The 23,947-nt window shown below is 36.7% G+C and overlaps 2 protein-coding genes across 3 annotated transcripts; both read left to right on the top strand.

The window, feature by feature from the left end:
• The first annotated feature begins 871 nt into the window (after window positions 1-871).
• Window positions 872-11,416, top strand: gata4 (GATA binding protein 4). Its single transcript, XM_058393530.1, has 6 exons — window positions 872-1,581; window positions 7,508-7,674; window positions 8,828-8,953; window positions 9,251-9,332; window positions 9,815-9,945; window positions 10,053-11,416. The coding sequence occupies exons 1-6, from the start codon at window positions 1,068-1,070 to the stop codon at window positions 10,164-10,166; spliced, it is 1,134 nt and encodes a 377-aa protein (XP_058249513.1). The 5' UTR covers window positions 872-1,067; the 3' UTR covers window positions 10,167-11,416.
• A 1,008-nt stretch (window positions 11,417-12,424) lies between these two features.
• Window positions 12,425-23,947, top strand: fdft1 (farnesyl-diphosphate farnesyltransferase 1). Of its 2 annotated transcripts, XM_058393060.1 has the most exons (8): window positions 12,425-12,643; window positions 15,593-15,690; window positions 17,230-17,413; window positions 17,585-17,713; window positions 18,431-18,622; window positions 19,003-19,179; window positions 19,988-20,140; window positions 21,128-23,947. In XM_058393060.1, the coding sequence occupies exons 1-8, from the start codon at window positions 12,545-12,547 to the stop codon at window positions 21,344-21,346; spliced, it is 1,251 nt and encodes a 416-aa protein (XP_058249043.1). In that variant the 5' UTR covers window positions 12,425-12,544; the 3' UTR covers window positions 21,347-23,947. The 2 variants fall into 2 exon arrangements, with proteins under 2 accessions (XP_058249043.1, XP_058249041.1); XM_058393058.1 differs by lacking the exon at window positions 12,425-12,643 and having other exon boundaries at window positions 15,257-15,690.

The raw sequence follows: 23,947 nt of genomic DNA on the forward strand, positions 1-23,947 counted from the left end.
CCACACTAACTTCATGTATCACCAGGCTGTCCATGTGGAGACATTCTCATCCTCATCCTCAGCTGCAGGGAGTCGTGATGAGACTCCAGCCAGAAATAAGGCATCAGGATGGATCAGGCAGGTTAGGAGAGCAGAAGGTTGCAGGATCACTATCAGGATCTATTTCTTGTTCATTTTGTATGCGTAATTGTAGGATTTTCGATGTAGTGAATTAGATAAATCTACCTTAGTATAGGCTAAATAATTCGCTGTATTTCGTTTTTAAATCACTATAATTTTATACATATATTGTTAAACATGCATGATGTTATAATAATAATAATAATAATAATAATAATAATAATAATAATAATAATCGTCCCGGAATTCATGGCACTAACTTTGTATACTTTTGTCTTATCTTTAAATATAAAATAGTATTTTTATTTGTTTTTATTTATTTATTTATTTTTAATATGATCAGAATTAGCCTATTGTATTCTGCAATCCTTACCGTCATGTTATGATTTAAGAAAAACCTGAACATGGAAATGTATCACGTTTCATTTAGCAATTTTCTAGCAAGATATCACCGTCTTACCTTCCGATTTTACATAATATTCTGTAACCAAATCCAAACACTCATTTGAAGCACAAACGTATTTTAGAGCCATGTAGTCTATACTGAAATATTTTACAGGAATAAAAACACTAAGAATAATTTCAGTACTGTGCAAGTTAGGTACTGAAGATTTTAAGTATTTTATTGACAGATTGTTAGTTACATAGAAATATGGACTAATACATTTGCATAAGGCGGAGAAATCAGGAAAAAAAAAACATTGGAAAGAGAGAGAGAGAGAGAGAGAGAGAGAGAGAGATTTCTCCACCCCAATCACCCCAATCGTGCTCTCACTCTGTGCCCACTCCGCGCTCTCCCTCCTTCCTGCTAAACAGGTAGAGCTTCTTGAAGCCCGTGGCGCAGTAAAATGTCTCGGGGAAGAGAAAGTCACAGCTGATCAGTCTGGGAGCAAGATCACATCGGTTCCGTGAGCGGATTATTACCTCACCTCGTTCACCTCGCAACCATGTACCAAGGTCTAAGCATGGCTGCGAACCCGGGTTCCTACGAGCCGAGTTTCGTGCACAGCGCTGCGTCGCCGGTGTACGTGCCGAGCACGCGCGTCGCCCCGGTGATCCCTGCTCTGCCGTACCTGCAGCCGCACAGCGCTGCGTCCCAGCAGAGCAGCCCAGCCTCGAGTCACTCAGCCTGGGCTCAGCCAGGCCCGGATCCCGTGTCGTCATACAACTCAAGCGGGACGCACCATTCTCCGGTGTCTCCGCGCTTCACTTTCTCCGCGAGTCCGCCCATGAGCTCTGGTGCGAGGGAAAGCGCCACTTACACGAGCCCGTTGAACGTCACGGCGAACGGACGGGACCATTACAGCGCGCGCGGCCTGAGCTCGTCCTATGCCTCGCCATATTCAGCTTACGTGAGTCCGAGCGTCGGGGGAACGTGGGCCGCGTCCCATTTCGACGGCTCGGTTCTACACAGTCTGCAATCTGCAGGACAGACCGGCGTGGCAAGGCACCCAAATCTGGGTAAGAACTGATTTCTGAAACACTTTCCAATAATTATTAAATATCTCAACCAAGCATTGCGTTATGAACTCCGAGTATGGGAAACTTTCTGCAAATTTCGGTAACAAAATCATGAAATAAACCCAATTTTATTGCAAGACCTTTTAGGCCAAATGTTCTGACCTTTCATCAGGAACTTACATGAATATCAGCTTCACAATGGCTCTGCATATGAAAAACACGTATTGCTTATTAATCATTTGTCCTGTTTGAAATAAAAAAAACCCATAAATTTAAGGAAGCATCAATAGATAAATGGATGCTTCACAATATATCTATAACCTATGTACTTTAATCACATCATCTAAAAATCAGTTGCAATCATAAGGTTTATACGCTCATATCTTCTTAAAAAATACTCACAAAAAAGATTAGGAAGAAATCGAAAAATATTAATGATTTGCTTGGCGATTGTTTTGTCACCCCAAACATTTAAAGGACTACCATATGCAGCCATATGCTTTGCATTATTATTATTATTATTATTATTATTATTATTATTATTATTATTATTATTATTATGTAATGCTTTGTTTATAATTTATTTGACGCACGCACTTAAAACAAAGCTACATTGTCTACCTAAAATGAGACATTAAGTCTATTAAATAGTCATTGAAAAATATTTCAATTATAATAATAATTGTAATTAAAATAATAATTAAAGATAGTTAATTATTATTGTTGTTGTTGTTGCTGTTGTTCAGTTAAATTAGACAGATGTCCGTATATTTAAAATTATTCAAAATTATATACAAGTTAATTGTTAATCAGTAAGACTTACCCAAAATATATATATATATATATATTTTAAATTTACTATACATTGCGCATACGCAATATTTTGGGATGCAATTAAGAAAGAAAAAAAAGCCGACTTCACTTCTTGCATGGAATTATATACAAAATAAACTGAAATTCTCATTAAGGTGGGAATCAATTTCAGCAAACCTGTTTGAAAAAGTCTTAAAATATTGTTTTGTTTTTGTTGTTGTTTGTCTTTTGCTTTGTGTAAAATGTCAGAAATCAGCAGAAATCAGGGTGACTGAGATGCGACTAAGCCGATCAAAGAAATGAATACATCCATTTTCTTATAGCTGTAAATAATCAGTTAATCGCAACCAGTTTAGTGATTTAAACAACAGATATGACACAATTATATTTATAACAATTTTATTAAATTGGAATATATGGTCTGGTGACGACGCGTTCAGGAAAAGAAACCAAAAGGCGGCTTGTGCATATTTATTTATTTATATATATATATATATTTATTTATTTATTTATTTATTACCGAAAGGTTTTCACGCCAGGAAAGTGAATTAAATGATTTCCGATTCATTATTTAACAACTGAATTGAATTTGATTAGATTTTTTTTTATTTACAATGTAAACTACTGACCTCCGTATAAATGCGAAAAAAATGTTTTTACTGTTTTTACAGCATGCTTGGTGCCAAATACATATAATCAGTATGGAATCCTGTCCACCTGAGATTTGTTTATCAACATTTTTTATTATTATTTCTTAATTAAGAAACTGAAAGAATCACACAGACCCAAGGGTTACACTAAAACCTCTCTGCGTTATTCTTTCATCAGTAACACTCACGCAAGAGAAGAGAAAAGAAGGGCACCAAGACGTCAAACACGTGACTAATAGCCGAAATAATAACGCAGGCTTAAATATTAGCCCTCTCTTATCTAATCACACACTTCTGATGTTCCAGATTGATTGGATCACTGCTTTGTGGACTGTTTCTGGCTTATTGCCCGGGATGTGAACAGAAGAACATCTCTTGCACTTCCTCTATCAGTTTGCTATCTATCAGTGGGCAACAGCAGTGGACTTTGAGCTGGCTAATAATGACCGAGTCAGCGCAAAGAAAATAATAATTTCAAAGGCAAACTGGAGATGGGGCGCATTTGGGTTTAACCTTGTGGTAATTAGCAAGTTCAACGTAAAATTCGTACAAAAAAAGTCCATATAATCATTACAATTAACACCAAATAATGAAGCCGACAAATATTTAATCCCTCACCCCGACATGTTAGAAAAGTAGGATATTTTTTCCAACAGACAGAAAATATTCGAAGTAAATATGAGAATAAAATAAATACATCAATATAAGTTTCCCCTTTCCAGTAAGTGTTTTTTTTTTTTTACAATGAGACATCACTGTAAACGTACTGCAAAAATATCGCCGACAAATAGATTTTTTAAAGCCTATTACTCGAAACATGCATGCATTTTTTTTCTTGCAATCAAAATATTTGTAAGTACTTGGATTTAGAGCATAAAATCAAACATGTAAGTCTGATAGAAACAAATAAAATAAAAATAAAAAGCAAAAAGCTTGCTCAAAGTCCCAATCGAGACATGTGGGACTTGAACGCACAACCTTCTGAGCTGCTACTCAAACCCCTAACACCTGATCCACCACAACAAGCTCACTGCTTCACTCTGTGTGTTTTTTATTAGCGAATAAACTCAAGGTCAGCACTAGCTGCGTTAGATATCCCACTATGCATTGCGTTGTGTGCTATTTATATATCCTGTAAACCAGTGCAATGCTTGCCTAATGGATTGCATTACAATCCTGTAAAATACTAAAATAAATACTGTACATTCACAGCTGTTTTTTAATTTTATAATGTAATACATTGAAAACAAATATTCGAAATAAATCTGATAAATAGTACCAAAGATGTTAAATACAGCTGATATACCTACAAAGCATGCAACACTTGAGAAACATTAAAAATGGCTGAATCATTTGGTGTTTTTCTGAGCAATGCCAGATACTGCATACCGTATACTGATTAAACTACTCTGTCTAATTAGGCATGAGATATTTTCCGTCATGGAAAGCATACCTCGTTGCAGCAACTTCCAGTATTTTATATCTATAATCAATCAGGAAGTGTAAATATTTTGACAGTGGATAATCTTGTCATTGCTGTGCTTTGCGGGAATTCTGTAATTGCCTGGAAGGAGTGATGTGAAGAACTCAGATATCAGTATGTCAGTGAGGCTGATTTACAAACAGAACCATCTGCATGTTTGTACAGTATATATATATATATATATATGGTGGGAGGATATACTGATTTTGGACATTGACAATGATTTCTTTTGTTCATTGTTGTTCTGCTTGTGTGTGCGCTGTCTCTCACCAGTCTCAAGGTTAGGATTGTAGCAGTTTGACTGAGAACCTTGGGGAAAAGGCCAGTGTGTGTCTTTAGTTCTGCAACATCCAAATTCCTTAGAGAGAAACCAGGGGTCAGTTGAAACGTAGAACGAAACAGTGACCAATTTGATATTTATTGACTTTGGTATTGTTGCCTGAAATACCGAAATCATCTCATCTGTCAACAATGATCTGCTGACTTCACAACTGCAGAAATAAGCAAGGGTACAGTGCCTAATAAAGTGGCAAATGAAAATACTTTGGAGTGTAGTAAAATAAGTTATGTGAAGTACTCATCTTTAATCCAGAGCATTTTGTTATACACCAGTGATAAAATAAAAAATGAATAAATTTTTTTACCAGCTCATGAACTTTTTCTGCACAACTATACAGTTTAAATTACAGAATTTACACAACATTGGGTTTATTGTATATTATACATCTTCCTTCTTGTATGAAAAGTTTATATTTAGCTATTTATGTGATGCAGAAACAAATATGTTATTTCCATGTCATAATTTCTTAATAATACTTTCACTTTAAAGATCGGTACTCGTGGAAAAACCTTTATAATACCTTTCTCCTTGTTTCACTTTTCATTCCATCAGTGATAATATTCATTCTTGAGTTAATGTTTAATATTTACTTCCTTGTTTATCATGTCTTACTGTATATTATGAATGTACCATATATTCAGAAGCAAAGTTACACATTTGTATGCCACAGTTATACTCCTAAACATATAAATATTTTTATATAAAAGATATTTTTAGAAATTTCAATCCAAGAGGATTAAAATAAATTGCTTTGGTTTGACACAGATTAAAATTTCTTTCAAGGCCAAGTCACAGTAATGAAACAAACACACAGAGAGAGAAAAAAAAGTTTTCTTTTATTTTCCACTTGTCCATGCTGATCAGCTCCATCAACATGGCTGTTAAAGCGCTCTGTCAGGCACTTTGTGTTGTTTCCATTTATAAAGATTAGCTCCATTTTTTTCCTGCTCTATATACAGACCGGCTTTTTGTTATCAAAAGAGGACCTGTCTCACATGGAGAAAAAGCAGAACCCCATCAGCAGACAGACACCCAGGGCTAAAACATGAGAAATGACCCCTCCTGCTGGTCAAAACACACAACAGATTTTGCCTTGATTATTAATAAAGTCTCGCTTGCAGAAAAGGATTTTGCATTTTGTTCGGGTTTGCGATGGATGGTATGAGGCGTGTCATTTTAGCCTGATACCTCTAATTTTAAATCCTTATATCCTCTATGCATTTGTAATTGAATGAATTCTCATGCACTATACTGAAGTTTTGAGACACCCCTCCAAATCATTGAATTCAGGGGTTGTTTTTCAGGGGTTGGACTCGGCCGGTTAGTTCCAGTGAAAGGAACTCTTAATGCTTCAGCATACCAAGACATTTTGGACAATTTCATGCTAACCCTAACCCTGACCCCTTCCTGTACCAACATGACTGCACACCAGTGCACAAAGCAAGGTCCATAAAGACATGGATGAGTGAGTTTGGTGTGGAGGAACTTCACTGGCCTGCACAGAGTCCTGACCACAACCTGATAGAACACCTTTGGCATGAATTAGAGCAGAGACTGTGAGCCAGATCAAAACTGGGACGTCTGCCTTTACATGTACATGAATGTAATATGAAGTTGGCCCGCCCTTTGCAGCTATGACAGCTTTAACTCTTCTGGGAAGGCTTTCCACAAGGGTTAGGAGTGTGTTTATGGGAAATTTTGACCATTCCTCTAGAAGCACATTTGTGAGATCAGGCACTGATGTTGGACGAGAAGGGCTGTGAAGGTGAGAAGGTGTTCTATCAGGTTGAGGTCAGGACTCTGTGAAGTTCCTCCACACCAAGCTCACTCATCCATGTCTTTATGGACCAAGGGGCCAAGCCCATCCCCTGAAAAACAACATCTGAAATCAATGATTTAGAGGGGTGCGCAGTACAAATCATGTTTCTGGTACAGATCAAGTAGTGACAGTCACTTCTGGATCTGTACCTGGAACACGATTTGCACTGCGCATGTGCCGAATGGATCAGATAGTGACAGATGTCAACCATTAGAGCTAGCTTCTTAGCTAATTCTGTGGGGGAAAAAAAGCTTTGTATGCATACCTGTATGCATACATAAGCTTTTAAGTGAGTAGCAGAAATCATTTGGATAAAAAGCAGGATATAAGCACAAAGGCAGATTTACAGTTTGATTCCTCTAGCAGCCATTTTGAAATGAGCCTCCTTTTCAAGTGTGCTAAGTTGGAAGTTAGCAAAATAAATGCTAGTCATGCTAACATCCAGCAAGCTAAATAAGCAACCCGTAAATAACTGATCTATTTGTAGCTGGCTAACCAATATACGAAACAAAGTTACAGCATACATTACACTACAAACTACAGAAGGAGTTTATTTTATGTAAAGATAAAATTCACTTTGCATAGAAACAGGTCTAGGCTAACAGTGCTTGGATGCTATTACTATATAAAGTGTAATAAAAAACATCACCTCATATCTATGTGTGCATTTAAATGGTTATAGTACACCAAGTACCACACATTGCTATAGCATTTATATATTATAACGTAGGTGTGGAACAGCTCAGTTAAACAGCACAACAAGTTCAGTACACATCGCTCCACAATTCTGAACGTTTTCTTTCCGTCTCTTTGTCTTTTAGATCTGTTTGATGATTTCGCAGAAGGCAGAGAGTGTGTGAACTGTGGGGCCATGTCCACTCCACTGTGGCGGCGAGACGGGACTGGTCATTACCTGTGTAATGCATGTGGACTCTACCACAAGATGAATGGCATCAACAGACCACTGATCAAACCCCAGAGACGACTCGTGAGTCAAATCCAGTTTGCTACGTCGCTCATTTGTGTTCGGATGTAAAGAGCATAACTGTAAAAATTAGCCATATGAGCTACTGTATGAGCAGCTGGAAAAAAAGATCATATTTAAGAAAGAACAATAAATGTTATAGTAGAATTAAGGCTATTGTAGCATATGGTAAATGTATTAGTACTATATATTATACAAACAAATAGAATTGACCTATTTGGCAGAAAGAAGAAATTGTTTTTTAAGTTCTGCAGTGACGTGGTGTCAAATATATAATTATATTAAGGCCAGAAATTAATATCATGAGGCCACCAAAATAAGTGCCCATTTATTTTTCTGTTCTTGCCACAAGATACCAATGTCATAGCGATGAAGTGTACAACCTGAGCCCATGATTTAAAGTTTCAATTAGAAGTATGCCTTTGTGCATGATTCCAAAATTAAAGGATTAATATTGTCATTCATCTCCATGCTTAAGTTCTTCTGGATCCACAGATATTTACTAAGAAATAGATCTCGAGAAACTTAACTTGTGGCCTTAATTTATTAAAACACGGCCATAAGGAACTCTTGAAAACTTGGCTATAACTTAATTAGAAATAACCATCACCAAAAAAACAGCAGAACACTTATAAAAACATTTGAAAAATTGGATAGGAAGATCTATTGTTTTTTTGTTTTTTTTTCTGTCCATTATTTTCTCCAAAATTTGCTTCCTCCAAGACACATGAAGCCAGTTAGCATTTTTAACTCGCTGCATCACAGAGCAGCATAACACACTCAGAGGATAGTGTTATAGCCCTCTTCCACATACACTGCCTGAGCTCACAGATCCTTGCGATTGGCTAGTCACTGTGATTGACAGGGTAGAGTGTAACATAATCCCTCCCACTCATACAACACACACCCAGTGATAAGGTGAACAATATTGTGAACGACAGGATGAGCTGTTTCACCTTTCTTGGCCTTCACATGGAAAGAGATACTTTAAAGTATCATAAACAGAGTCTAAGCATGGACTTAGATATTATTTTGTTTATACTATTACCCTAAATCTTATTCATAAAATTTTCCATGGCTATGCACAAATTCAGAAATGAATGCACCATAAAATAACTACTCTCTCTTTCTCCTTTTCTTACACACTTCTACTCAGTCTGCTTCCAGGAGAGTGGGTCTGTCCTGTACTAACTGCCACACCACTACCACCACTCTGTGGAGACGAAACGCAGAAGGAGAGCCTGTGTGCAATGCCTGTGGCCTTTACATGAAGCTACATGGGGTGAGAGCCAGAGCAACAATAATTTGTGCGATGCCAGACTTTAAAATCCAAATTAACTGGAGTTATGATTAAACTTATGTCAGTAAGAGGGGACGCAAAACTAAAAGATCAATGTTTACCGGTTATGACAATATGAAATACATTATAAAAGTATAAAATAATTTTAAAAATCTACATATTATGAATTTTTCAAGATCTTGGAATAATACAGATCTCAGTTATTCCAGTCAGGTCAAAGTAGATAGGACTTTACGTACAAAGTCTTGATATTGAACAGTTTTTTTTTCTCCAACACAGATTCCTCGTCCTCTTGCCATGAAAAAGGAAGGTATTCAGACGCGCAAGCGCAAACCCAAAAACCTCAACAAGACCAAGCCTGGTATGTTACACTGTGGTTCTCAAAGCCGGTGGTGGGGAAACCCCCCAGGGGTCAGTCTAGGGCAGTCAGGGGGTGAGACTAGACTGAAAATCTGGAATTTTTTTAATTAACGTATTAAAACGTATTAAAGTTGTACAATTTGTTGGTCACTATATCAATTCTGAGCCAATTTGTTGACCATTGATCATGTTAACTCCTTTGTATTTCTTTTGTACTCCTTAAGTTTCCGTAAGTCTTATCCCTTTCATTGAAGTGTGTGTTCAGACGACACGCTGAAGGATTTGATCTAAAATGTGTCAGCTCGAGTGTACTCTGTCAAGAAAAGGGGATGAACCGAATAATAATAATAAATACTGAAATTCATGCAAATATTTCTAAGATTCTACTTTTCATTTATAATATCGTTTGTAATGAAATTCTTTGTGTTAAATCATAAAGAAAAATTAACAAATAATAAATAATGCTTAAACGATTATTGACAGGAACCCCTGGAAATGAAGGCCACGCCCCTTCTAATGCAGCCAGCACTGGCGGCAACGCAGTAGAGCCCCGCCCAATCAAGACTGAGCCGGACACACCCACTTACTATTCCCATCATAACATACATACACAGGTGAGTACACAAGATCTGAGCATAGCTGTTGTTTGGTCTATGAAACACGTGCATGTTTGAGGTTGAGGAGTGTTTATAAATGATAACTACTGGTGTTTTCTATCTAGATCTCATACATGGCAGGCCAAAGTGGGGCTTCATCACTGAAGCTTTCTCCAGGAGCCCATAGTGTAGCACCCAGCACCAAGAATGAGCCATGGAACAGCCTGATCCTCACATGAACCTGCTGTCTACCAAGTCAGATGCTGCAGTTTCCGCCAGGACTAATACCAAACTAGGGACGGCAAATGGAACCTGAAAAAGAAACCATCTAATTCATGTCAAACACAACCATGACACAGTGGAAGATACTGCGGAAGTCAAAAGAAGCCTAACAAGGGTCACAAGCTTGATTCCTGAGACCAACGTACAGGAACGTAACCTGGATAAATCACTCACTCACAGACTGCCGGGAGTTATTCCACTTATCCAGTGTCTTCAGTATTTATAAAGTGCCCACTAAACAACCCCATGTGCCTTTATTTCTTTCATTCATTGCAATCAGTGTTGTAATACTGAAAACCTCTATGTGTTTACTACTACTAGCTTTCATTATGCATAAAAAAGTACACTCCCTGTCCAAGAATCACCTCTTCACCTCAATAAAGATAAAGAAAAATCTCATCCAAGAGTGAATTCTTTTAAAGAGGACCGTATAAAGCACTCCTCTATCCTGTTTGAGATACAGTTACAGACTTTTGAAAGCATTAAAAAACCCAGAATAAGCGACAACTATTAATACTGTGAATTTAACTCGTGGAGAAGTTATTTAATATGAAGTAATACACACGTAATAAACCTAATGTGACAGAGAGAGGCCTGTTGTGTCATTTTCTGTTATTGCAATTAAGAAATAAAAATAAATAAATAAAAAATAAAAGGACCAAGATTTGTGTCACAGTTTATCATGAACTAAAATGTATTTTTCAATCATGAAAAAATGAAAAAATAATGTTTAATAAGTAATGCACTGCAAATTTTTCACTTTGAATCATTTATTTCCTCGTAATTTGAAGAAAAACACCTAATATTTATTGACTTGAAGCAAACAGGGTTGAGTCTTTCTTCATGTTCATAGGTAGCCTGTAGCACTGGATCCCAGCGTGTAATTCGGAGTAGATGGATGGTAGAGGATCCACGTTATATTATAAAGTGTTAACTTTTTTTTATTATTCGACTGTGAGAAAAACTCGTGAATTGTTTTTTTTTGTTTGTTCTTCAATGTATAAAAATGTATGTATGCTGTATGTATTGCCACCTTGCTCTATTATCATGGTTAACCTCAATGTGTTGTACAAGGACACTACATCGTAAGCTGTAACATTGCTTTGGGCTTTCTGTCTGTTTTTTTTTTTTGTTTTTTGTTTTTTGTTTTTTTGGAGTAGCTGATCTTTCAAAGGGATTTAATTAAATAAATAAGAATCAAACAAGACTTAGTAGTTGCTATTCATTCATTTATTTATTTATTTATTTATGAACGTCTAAAAGAATATGATTCGAGAGTACATTATGCAGGAAAAAAATGATGTATTTATGTACTTAACACCAAAATAAATGACTAAAATTATCATATTCATGCACGCAAAGCTTTACAATATTGTACACTTATACAGGTGGACAATATCATTGTAGAAATAATATAAATAAATAACCAAAATAATTAAACAAACAAAATAAAATAAAATGACAAAAACAACAACAATAGTAAGAATAGACAATTTATGAAAATTTAAAACAAAATAATATCAAATAAAAATACAAGACAAGCTTCAGAATATATTCAGGTGGACCTGTAAATGTGTACAGTATTGTAAAGCTTATCTAGTATTTTTACTTTATTGATTATTTTATTATCATTTATGATATATTGATATAATGATATATTATCATTATTGTATTTTTATTTTGTTTATTACATTATTCCTATTGGAATAATATAAATAAATAAATAAATAAATAAATAAATAAATAAATAAATAAATCAACCAACAAAATAAAATAAAATTACAAAAACAACAACAATAAGAAGAATAGACAATTTATTTCTAAATAAATAAATAAATAAATAAATACTCATATATACATTCATAATGGTCTTTACATAACTAAAAAAAAACAGTTTTGATGTTAATATTTAGGGATAAACTTGACTTTAAATAATATTTAAGGAAAAACTTGACTTTAAATAATATTTAAGGAGAAACTTAACTTTAAATAATATTTATGGAGAAACTTGACTCTCAGCCAATCAGAGCTTCCTTGACAATAAAGCCAGCAAACGCTTTGAGAGGCGGGGCATCACACCAGCCGCTCTGAACGCCCATTGGCTGCTCGGCTCTGAGCCCATGACACGAAACCAATCAGAAACCTCAGTTCATCTGACGTTTCATGTGCTTTTAAAGGATTGCCTTCACGCGCACACGGGTGGGAGGGAATCGTGCGGTCTATCGTACCAGAATAAACAAAAAAGACCGTCTAGGTGAAAACCGGTGCACAAGCTAATCACACTCTCACCGCATGTTCAACTGAAGTAATAATTATTATTATTATTATTAAAAACATGGATATTCTCAAGTCATTAGGACATCCAGAGGAAATATACAACCTGTTCAAATTCAAAATGGGAGGCTGTAGGACTGTGATGCCCAAACTGGATTATGTGAGTCATTTATTTTTTCTTCTGTAACTTTGCATCTAAATATAAAATGTCACTTATATGCATGTTTTACAGAACATGCTGCCTTGTGGAATAAAGGATTTTGTGCATTTATACCTAAATGCAACAGAATAATTTGTCTTGTCTTCTGAAAGGTTTAATTTGGCAAAAATAAATAGCATGTCGTTTCTTGTAATCAGATTTGTGGGATTACTCTCTCTCTCTCTCTCTCTCTCTCTCTCTCTCTCTGCGTGTGTGTGTGTGCCTGACAGCTCTTGTGTTTGCATGCATGACAAGGCATTAAAAGAGATCAAAAAAGCTAGAAATATATCTATGATCAATAGATAAATACACTATCCTGTGTCCAAAGGAAGGTTTGTGTACACCTGTGCATCTCACCCATATGTGCATGCTGGGCATGCCATTCCAAATTTAGTCCTCCTTTTGTTGTTGTAATAACCTGCATTCTTATGAGATGGCTTTTTCACTAGTGGCTTTGGGGATTTGTGCTCATTCAGCCACAAGAGAGAGCATTAGTCTGATCAGACACAGATCAGGAGTTCAGTGTGTTCAGTGCGGTTGAAGATAGAGATCAAATACATCATACAAAGGCATCCTCTGGTAACAGATTGAGAAAGAATTGCATATACTGTATGTGATGGTCAGGTGTCCGTAACTTTTGGTCATATAGTGTATTTGTGCAGATATATATCAGAGACATTGTCCTTGCTCACATACAGTATTCTGCAATGGGGTAGTATATGTACATTCTGTCAGGGACCTATTGGGGGACTATACTACATGGCCAGAAGTATGTAAACTTTTGAATCCATGGGCTTTAATATTGAGTTGTTTCCCCCCTTCCACAATGTCACTCAAGGCTCTAGATCGTTGACCAGAAGATTGGGGTTCAAGCCCCAACACCACCAAGCTGCCACTGATGGGCTCTTGAGCAAGGCCCTTGACCCCACCTGCTCCAGGGGCGCTGTATCATGGCTGACCCCAAGGATGGGATATGTGAAGAAAGAATTTCACTGTGCAGTAATGTATATGTGACAAATAAAGGCTATTTGAATTAAATCAGCCATAACTGGCCCACAACAGTGCCAAAATCCACACTTGTCAGCCAGACAAGAGTCAAAATGCCACCACCTTTACACCAGATATATGGGCCTTTCTCAGTCATATACAGTATACTCTACAGGGATTAAACTTTTTGTCATGGATGTTGTCAAATTTTTTATATAGTAAAATCCAAAGTATTTACATGACACTTTATTTGTGTATGAAAGTATGTCACTTATCACAATATGATTAATTAAAATCAATAGATTAATAGGTTAATTATACACACTTTCAGACACGTTACCACAGTTGTGTTGAATATCTTACAATATTCTACCAAAATGTCTCCTTAATAGAGTTGACTTTAGAGAGCATTGTCATTAGGTTTAAATCCTATCGATTGCAGTATTATAGTTCCAATTAGCATCCCCAGGAAGGAATAAAATGGCTTCTGGTCTGAAATTCTCAGGCTGCTGCTACCTAAAAAGCACAAAATGAATCAAAGTTTGTTGCAGGAACACATAATCATGTTTCAGCTGAATAGATTATTGCCTTATAATTTCGAGGACATCTCAATACAGAGTAATGTACATTATGTGTTTATTTGCCTGGTCAGTCTTTCTTTACTATTTTATCAAGTATAACATGATGTACATGTGTCTGTATTGTGGATTTGATTTATCAATATAACAATTAGATTTTTAAAATTACTTCAGAAGCAGAATTAATGAAGTTTTAAACTGTCAGATTCTTTAAAAACATTAAAAATCTTTTAAGAAGCCTATATTTCACGATGCATGCCTTGAGATATTGCAATATGTTATTTTTTGCCTAAATGCCCTTCCCTATTATCAACAAAGAATTTTACCTTAAAGGGTTACCTTAAAATAAAGATTTTTTTAATGAGCAGATACTTACAAGCATACAGCAGGAAAATTAATAAACATGTGTCATTAGTAAAGCAACACACAAACTAATGGTAATTCCGGCTCTTTTCTGTGAGTCAGAGCAATCGACTCACAGGAAAGAATCGATTCTTTCGACTCCCAAATGATTCATTGCTGTTTTGTTTTTTTGTTCAAAACGCTGGTATTTGCTTAAATCATATTTTATACTCAACTTCAACAAAACAAAACTAAGCGTTATAATTCACACACACACACACACACACACACACACACACACACACAGGTCTTATCTTTCTCACCAGAACTGGCGTTTTTCTAAAGAAATTGGGTGTTGATAAGAGTCCCTAGTTGCACTGTTATGTGTTTAAAAGCTTTAGAGAATTAGAATACAGAATATTTGAACAATCAGCAGGGTTTGATGGTATGTGAGTCGACTCCACTATAAAGAGTCGACTCTTTCGTGAACGACACATTCACTGCTAACTTCCCTAAAACTCCAGCTGAAATCTGATTTCCAAAAAACGTTTGGGAAATGTTTCAAAATGTTTTTAAACGGGTTACAGTGTTAGGACTGTCGGGAAACCTCCTAATGAAATATGTTTTGTAACTTATTTCTTTGGTGATCAGAAAACAAGAAAGTGGGCGGAGCTAAAGTAGTTCGTTGCTCGTGCTGTAAAGTGTCAGCTCGAGTTACAGCTGTTTACCTATCGCACGTCCTTCCGACGTGTCTTCTGACATGACTTCTACAAAAACCTGACTCGCGTATATGGCGGGGGTTTGTTGCAAGAGCACGGCGCCGTTCTCTGTGTTTAAGCGCACACTCTCGGTGCGCAATCCGGCCTCGGCCCCGCGCTCTGCTCCGGTGGGCTGCGGGAGAAGAGGCGCTCAGGAAGGCTGCGCGCTTCTCGCTCGCCCGCTGCACTTCCACACCGCCGGCCTTCACCGACATCCAACGCATTTGTTTTGCTCTTCTGTCCAGGAGTCCATGAGCGAGAGTTTGCGGGCGTGTTATGTCTACCTGAACCAAACGAGCAGAAGCTTTGCAGCTGTGATTCAGGCCCTGGACGGAGAACTGCGGTAAGAAAATTACAGCAACTTGCAAAAGAGCCATGCTTTCATAAGAGGCGTGTCCTGGCTCAAGTAAACAAGTGCAAGCAACTAACTTTTGTTAACTTTTTTTTTGCACTTTTCTTGATTGTGTTATACCTTTACTATAGGTTTTTATTTCAACACGCATTGAATTCTGTTAAAAAACAAGTACGATTCTTTTTGTTTTTGTCTGCACGAGCTTTGTTGATATTATGACGCCATAGTTTTTATTGAATGCATGATTGTTGAGGGTTTTTTTTTTCAGTTAGTTTGCATGTGTCACGTTCTGTTATTGTTCTGACAATTACTTCAATCAGGATTAACTTTGCTGCTTTTTTATTCAAAAAGAGGATGTTTTTTGATCTCCAGGAATATCTATCTGTCTGTCTTGGGCATATATACTCTATTAGAGATTAAACTGTGATTCAGATAAGGCATGATTTGTCGATTTTTGTTATTGAAGTCAACTTTAAACTGTAAAATTTCAAAGCAAGTGCCACTAAATCTCAATATCTACATTATATTGCCAAACGTTTTGGGACACCCCTCCAAATCATTGAATTCAGGTGTTGTTTTTCGGGTTGGGCTCGGCCTCTTGTTTCAGCATACCAAGACATTTTGGACAATTTCATGCTCCCAACTTTGTGGGAACAGTTTGGGGATGACCCCTTCCTGTTCCAACATGACTGCACACCAGTGCACAAAGCAAGGTCCATAAAGACATGGATGAGTGAGTTTGGTGTGGAGTCCTGACCTCAACCTGATAGAACACCTTTGGGATGAATTAGAGCAGAGACTGTGAGCCAGGCCAAAACTGGGACGTCTGCCTTTACATACACATGAATGTAATAGGAAGTTGGCCCACCCTTTACAGTTATAACAGCTTCAACTCTTCTGGGAAGGCTTTCCACAAGGTTTAGGAGTGTGTTTATGGGAATTTTTTACCATTCCTCTAGAAGTGCATTTGACCAAAGTAGACGCCTGAGTTCAACTTGTAATTTGATTGGACAGATTTTGCTTAGTCTTATCATGCAAAGGCATTTTGGGAAGTGATTATGTACGTCACATCCGAACTTTGTTTCGCCCGCACCCTCTCAAATCAGAAGATAGTGTTTTGAAGTCTGTGTAATCACTGATAAGATGCAGTCTGAATCTACAGCCTGGGCTGGGAAGAAATCAGCCCCAGGTTCACTTTTTCCATATCACTTTCATATTTTTCTTAAGACGTGTTGATGTTTTCATTTTCTACAAATGTTTAAAAGGATTCAAATGTGATATGGATGACAAATATCTATCTTTGAAAGACACAGGAGCCAATTTATACCACCCTTCCCTGATATAAATGTCCAGGATTCAGAATATGGCAAAATATTTGTGCCAGCTCCTGGTTAATGGGACACTGTGCTGCCAGCATGGTGTTATTATTAACCTCAGCAGTGCTTTGTATCTATAACATTGTAATGGGACTATTTTTAATTTCTCGCTCTCTCTCTCTCTCCCCCCCCCCTTCCTCTCTTTGTCTATTAGTCATGCAGTATGTATATTCTATCTAGTTCTTCGAGCCCTGGACACGGTTGAGGATGATATGAGCATTCCTCTGGACAAAAAAGTCCCTCTTCTGCATCATTTTCACACTTTCCTATACCAACCAGATTGGTGTTTCACAGAGAGCAAGGAGAAAGACAGACAAGTTCTAGAAGATTTTCCCTCGGTAATACACACAAAGACAAAAAAACAGTCTAATATATTAATAATAGAAACCAGAGAGTGTATTTAAAGTAAAACTCTACTCAGAGTCTAGTCGCCAATGTCTGACTTGATAGTGTGGTCCTTTTAAACTGTGAACTTTTTTCCCTTTTGTGTTACATGATCATGTGTTTAGATTTCCGTCGAGTTCAGGAACCTGGCACAGGAATATCAGGATGTGATTTCAGACATTTGCCACCGAATGGGAGTCGGGATGGCTGAATTCCTTGAGAAGAAAGTCGGCTCGATGCAGGAGTGGGATAAGGTGATTTTTTTTTTTTTTTAAATATAATATATAAAATTATATAATATATATATTTTTATAATATTTTTGTATCATGGTTTGTAAACGTGGGTGTGAAATTATACTGAAGTGAAAGTAGAGATAATGTGTCAGAACCTTACACAATTAAAAGAGGAAGCTTCTAACCAAAAACGTTCTGCAAATGAAAGCATTCTTTGGAAAGTGTGCAGAAAAAATTAACAGCTACAAAGCTTGCTAACAAATTCATCTAAAGTGAAATATATTTACTGTTAGCTAGAAATGGACTCGCTTCTGGAAAACGACGCTAGGCTAACCTAGCATTAGCAACCAAATCAGGCTAACAGCAAATTAGCAAAACTTTCTGTACTTCAGCTTGCTTTTTTTTTCAGTTAAAGCTCATGGCTTCTAGGGAAACAAAGGAGAAACCTCACAAGACAGGATGCTAAACTGAGAACACAGTAATTAGCATGTTTGAGTTAAAATCTAAATTAAAATGCAACGAATAAAAGTTCAGTTTTAAAAATACTTAATTATAAATATGGCAAAATAATACTTAAGGATATTAATGAGGTACTCAAGTGTTTCCTCCCCTGTGTGTGAGTGTGTAAATAGACATAATATGATAAAGAAAGTCTGTACAATTTTGCTATGGCTGGATGTTTCATATTAGTTTATGTAGTCATAGTAGTTTAATGTTTCGCACCGTTATCTCTGCAGTACTGTCACTACGTGGCTGGTCTGGTAGGTGTGGGACTGTCTCGGCTCTTCTCCGCGTCCCTGCTGGAGGATCCCGAGGTGGGTCGGGATACCAAGCTGGCCAACTCTATGGGCCTCTTTTTACAGAAGACTAACATTATCAGAGACTACCTAGAGGACCAGCAGGAAGGACGATCCTTTTGGCCTGAGGAGGTAAGTCTGGTCAAGTAGGTTATGTTAGGTGATATCGCCTTAAATTAAAGTTAGGATTAAATAGTTTAGTAATTAGTTTGTTCTGAAATTTTTAACATAGTGAGATTTTTTGTGATTCATATGAATTTTTTCCTCTATGCTTCCTATCAAGTATAACATTATGAGCAGTGAGAGGTGAAGTGAATAACATTGATGATCTCCTCATCATGGCGCCTGTTAGTGGGTGGGATATATTAGGCAGCAAGTGAACATTTTGTCCTCAAAGTTGATGTGTTAGAAGCATTTGAGAGAGTTTGACAAGGGCCAAATTGTGATGGCTAGATGACTGGATCAGAGTTGTTGTTTGTAGTTTGTAATTGCAGTCTGTGTGTACGCTACAGGCTTGGAGTCAGTTTGCTTCTCGCCTGGAAGACTTTTCTCAGCCGCAGCACCTGAGTTCAGCTCTGTCCTGCCTTAACCTGTTAGTGACTGATGCTCTGCGACACGTTCCTGACGTCATCACTTACCTTTCCCGCCTCCGCAACCAGAGTGTCTTCAACTTCTGTGCCATCCCACAGGTGGGTCTCGCACCACATGCAATACAGCTGTTATTGTGTTTTGTCATTTGGAGAGAATCGTATTGAGAGACAAAGCTGGACTACAGACCCCAGTACATCTCAATATACCGTTTACATACATATATCACACACGCAAACCTGACTTATGTTGGTCCCAAGCAGCATCACAAACTATTATGTCAATTTTTATGTGAATCTGTGGTGTTAATCCAAACATTTTCTCAACATAAGTCGCTTCTCAAATGATGTACTTTGCCGTCTAATATATGGATTTTAGAAGGGTAGTATCCTCACTTTTTTACTAACTGGTACTATAAGGCATTTCCCAGTAAATGCTTGATGGTTAATTAAACATAATGACACAACATGAGCTAATGTAAGTCATTTCTAAGACGCCTTGAGTACCAGAGTGTCGTCAACCATCTTGAAATGTTTTCCTCATCTAGCATCAACACCTGGTAGCCCTGCCCCTTTTCTACTAAGTAAGCAAAGCTGTGAATGTTGAGTGCCTGAAATCTCCAACAATACACAATAATTTTTTTATAGGTTGAATAAGTGCATCATCCAGGTACTTGAAGTGCACTTCTTCGTCCTCTTGAACTCACACTATTTATACTACACCATAGTGCCTAAGTATGCGATTTGGGACGCACCTCTCTCTCCGTCTATCATTTTAATAATCAGAGAATGGAATATCAGAGAAGAATATAATTGTATCATTATACTGAATGGAATTGTAAACGGGATGTGGGATGGGATCCATCGCGTGCACTCCAAGACGAAGAATGTAATGTGTGTCTGTCACCAGGTGATGGCAATAGCGACTCTCTCCGCCTGCTACAACAACCCCCTGGTGTTTCAGGGGGTGGTGAAGATCAGGAAGGGACAGGCTGTCACTCTGATGATGGAGGCCACCAATATGCAAGCTGTAACAAGCATGATTGCACAGTATAGCCAAGAGGTAAGGCCTTTTCTTCTTCATCATCTTCTTCTTACAGTGTACAGGTATTTCTGTCCACATTACTGGCTATATTTTTATGCCTTTAAATAGTTTGTAAGGATAGAAAGATCCATCCTTACCATTAATCTGATTTTATCAAATAAATAATAAATAATGTCTTGTGCTAAACTATCTGACTGTCCATTTAAGTAAATCAACTCATAGGTTTGTTTGGTTTTTTTTTTGGAAAAGGTCAACTCACTGTATTTGTCCATTTATTGAATAATCTAAAAGTTTAGCCAAGTTTATATAAATTTGCATTGAGGAAAGTCAGTTCAGTTATATTTGCTTATCAGGGTGCAGATGTAGATCCGTAACGAGCAAGCTAAAGCCAACAGTGGCAAGGGAAAACTCCCTGAGACAACATGAGGGATCTGCTTCTAGGTGACATTCAATGTAATTAAACCATGTAGAAAAGTATGATGGAAGTGGTGTGATGGAAGAAGGTAGAAATCTGCAGTAACGCGGTTTCTGGGAGGTACAAATTAGAAGACTAGACCTATTTTGAATCTGGTTCCTCTGAAGGTTTCTGTCTCATACTTTCTTAGAGAGATTTTCCTCACCATCGTCACCTCTGGTTTGCTCATTAGGGGTAAATTTATAATTCACTTCCTGAATTTTCTGCTTAGTGCCAGTGTCCACTGCACTATACAAATAAAATTGAATTGATGTGCGTTGGACGAATGTTTAGTTCTCGGGTATAAATCTGCAGTAACCAGGTTGTTAGGAGATCAGAAATGAGTATTTTCTTTATTCTGTTTTTCTTTTCTTTCAACACTAATGTTCATAATCTTTTTGATTGTGAGGCATTTACAATCTCTAAGCAACAAGTTGTGGGAAATTTACTGCCCGTCAAATCGGGACAGTAAACAGGTTATTTCCCACCACCTGCTTTTCTTGTCTTCTTAATCCTAATCGAGCGTAATCTTCCTCCTCCTCTCCCCTCAGATCCTGCAGAAAGTGTCGCACTCTGATCCGTCGCGGGCTAACACGCTGTGTATACTCGGAGTCATTCGGGAAAAGGCGCTTTCCAAGGCAGCGCTGCCCTCCCGTGCTCACAACTTCTCACACGTTTATCTTTCTGCTGCGACCATTTTGGCGTTTTTCAGCTGGCAGTATCTGAACTCCACTCAGTCTCCAAGCAGCACGGACATGCAGGGACGCTGAGCCATGTCTTGTATCCCAAACGCCTCTTCACCCCACGCCAACCAAGCCAACAAACACATCAGAGACTGTTAGTAATGTATAAGAGATATTTTCCTGTTCTCATCACAGTGACTGTTTGTGTTCTTTTTCTGCATTACAGCATTTGTAAATACAACAACTCAGTCTCATGTTCAATTAATGTATGTTTGTTTATATAAATTACCTTTGGCATTAATTCTGGTCTTCCATATTGATGTCCATGTAGCTTTATATATTGGTGTTAAGTCTATATATATATATATATATATATATATATATATATATATATATATTTTAATGACCAAGCAAAGCAGTGACAATAAGTAATAAAAATAAGATAACTCAGTAATCACTCTTTTTAAGATATGTGTTACAGAATCAGTGTCCAAGAAAAATACAGGTAAAATAAATATATTTCTCAGTTTTCCCCCAAATTGAGTTAAAGCACTACTTCCAGTTTCTTTAAAGAGCTCATACTCTACAACATTAGCTAGCTAGCTTTAGTGTGAGTATGTTTTTTAACTAAAAATGGGTAGCTTTTTAAAAGTAAACAATGGCTAGCTTTGTTTGTCCAGTCATTTTTGTGAGGAAATCTTAAACTAATGCTAACTAGCTTTCTGTGAGGGTTTTTACTTCCTCCCAGAAATATTAGCTAGTCACTCTTGTTTTTGGATATTCTCCTAATGCTAGTTAGCTTTGATTTTGGATTTTCCTCACGTTAGCTAGTTTGGGGATATGTGTGAAAATTCTTTCTTAATGCCAGCTAGCAAAGGTAATCAAATCAATTTTGGTGGTGAATATATTCCCAATGCATGCTAGCTGTACTAGGTGTCATTTGTATTAGCTACTTACTTTTGTGTAGAAATATTCTCCTAATGCTAACTAGCTTTGCTTTCTCTAATCTAGTTAGTTTTGATCACGGCTATTCTGTTTATGCTAACTAGCTTTGTTTGTGGATGTTAGATAGCCACTCTTGTTTGTAGATATTATCATAATACTAGCTAGCTTTGTTTGGGGATTTTCACAAATCGTAACTAGTTCATTTTGTGTGAAAATGCTCTCTATCTAGCATGGTTTTGAGGAATTTAGTAAACGTTCAGTTTTGTTGGGAAATATTTTTTTATAGTGCTTGCTAGGTGTGTGTGGAGATTTTCACTCATATAAGCTAGTTACATTTGTGTGGAAATATTCTACTAATGTTAGCTAGCTTTATTTTTCTCTCATCTAAGCAAGTTCGTTTTGTTCAAGGATATCCAGTTCCTGCCAGCAACTTTCAGGATTTTTGCAAATGTTGCCTAGTTTTGTTTGGGGGTATTTTTCTTAAAAGATTGATTGTGGATTTTTCACTATTCTTAGCTAACTTTTGTTCTGGAATATTCTCCTAATGCTAGCTAGCCTTTGTCTAGGAAACCTCATTAATGAGAACTAATTACCTTTGTTTTAGGAATATTTGTTACAGGATTTTCATCTCAGCTAGTTAATATTGTTTGGGGATATTAGTATTATTAGATAACTAGCTAGTTAGTCTCTTAATGTTGGCTAGTTGGTTTTGTTTGGGTATATTCTCCTAATGCTAGCCAGCTTCTGTTTTGCTTGGTTTGTTTGACGAGAAATATTATTTGAAGCTAAATTAATGATATCCTGTTTGTTTAAGAGATCCGAGTTTGCCCCGTTCTGAATATCACTGATAATTTTCTCTTTCCTTGCTTATAAAATTTGCACAAAATTTAAAAATGATGTAATTGCATTCTATATGAATGTTTTAGCCAAATGTCTACTTTAAACGGATATATTATGCTTTTCCAGCATATATTGAGTTGCTCATAGTTGGTATACATATATTTTCTAGGAACCAATACAGTCTGAGATGGATCATAGCAACATCTGGCTTTAAAATTGTCCTCATTAAAAGCTTTGTTGTGAATAAAGCTAGCTAGAATATTGTACATAAGCAAATGTAAAGAATTATATATAATTTTTGTAATGAATTAGCCTAAATTGGAAAGAAAATAGAAGGGCAAAAGCTCAGTTTAAGATTTATTTATTTTTGTAGTAATCTAGTATGTAGTCACTTTGAAGAATGTGACCAATTAGACAAAAGCTTGAGGAAACAAAAAACCTTGTCTTGTTCATTTAAAAAAAAAAAAAAACAAATTCAATTGGGATGGATTTTGCTACTGTTTGTAATTGAATTGTGATTACGAGATGAATATTTCGATGAAGCATACACCCATATTGTGGTGCCACCAAGCCATAAATATGGTTCTAATGCAGTTGAATCATTTTAATCTTTGTGAGCTGAAACATTTTCGTTTCATAATTTTCTAAATAAAAAAAAATTGTGTGTTTTGAATATAATCCTGTTTTGGACAAAATACCCCATGTCTCGTGTTTAAAACCTGTACAAAAACTAGCCTTGTCTCAGGATATGATTTGTGTCATAAACAAGGCCTGTACCATCTGGATGATGAAAAGTGATTACTATTTTCAGAAGGTACAGACCTTTGCAAGACTGTGTACTTTATTTCTTTATTAAGGTAATAAACTACTGAACGAATAAAGCATTGTCAGTCATTAACCTTT

The sequence above is a fragment of the Hemibagrus wyckioides genome, linkage group LG06, assembly GCF_019097595.1.
Source record: "Hemibagrus wyckioides isolate EC202008001 linkage group LG06, SWU_Hwy_1.0, whole genome shotgun sequence".
Taxonomy (NCBI): Eukaryota; Metazoa; Chordata; class Actinopteri; order Siluriformes; family Bagridae; genus Hemibagrus; species Hemibagrus wyckioides.

Coding starts and splice junctions, on each gene's coding strand:
- fdft1 (XM_058393058.1), top strand. CDS start 15,380: ATGGCGGGGGTTTGTTGCAAGAGCACGGCGCCGTTCTCTGTGTTTAAG. Junction 18,623..19,002: donor GATCCTTTTGGCCTGAGGAG/GTAAGTCTGGTC, acceptor TGTACGCTACAG/GCTTGGAGTCAGTTTGCTTC. Junction 19,180..19,987: donor ACTTCTGTGCCATCCCACAG/GTGGGTCTCGCA, acceptor GTCTGTCACCAG/GTGATGGCAATAGCGACTCT.
- gata4 (XM_058393530.1), top strand. CDS start 1,068: ATGTACCAAGGTCTAAGCATGGCTGCGAACCCGGGTTCCTACGAGCCG. Junction 8,954..9,250: donor TTTACATGAAGCTACATGGG/GTGAGAGCCAGA, acceptor TCTCCAACACAG/ATTCCTCGTCCTCTTGCCAT. Junction 9,333..9,814: donor CCTCAACAAGACCAAGCCTG/GTATGTTACACT, acceptor GATTATTGACAG/GAACCCCTGGAAATGAAGGC.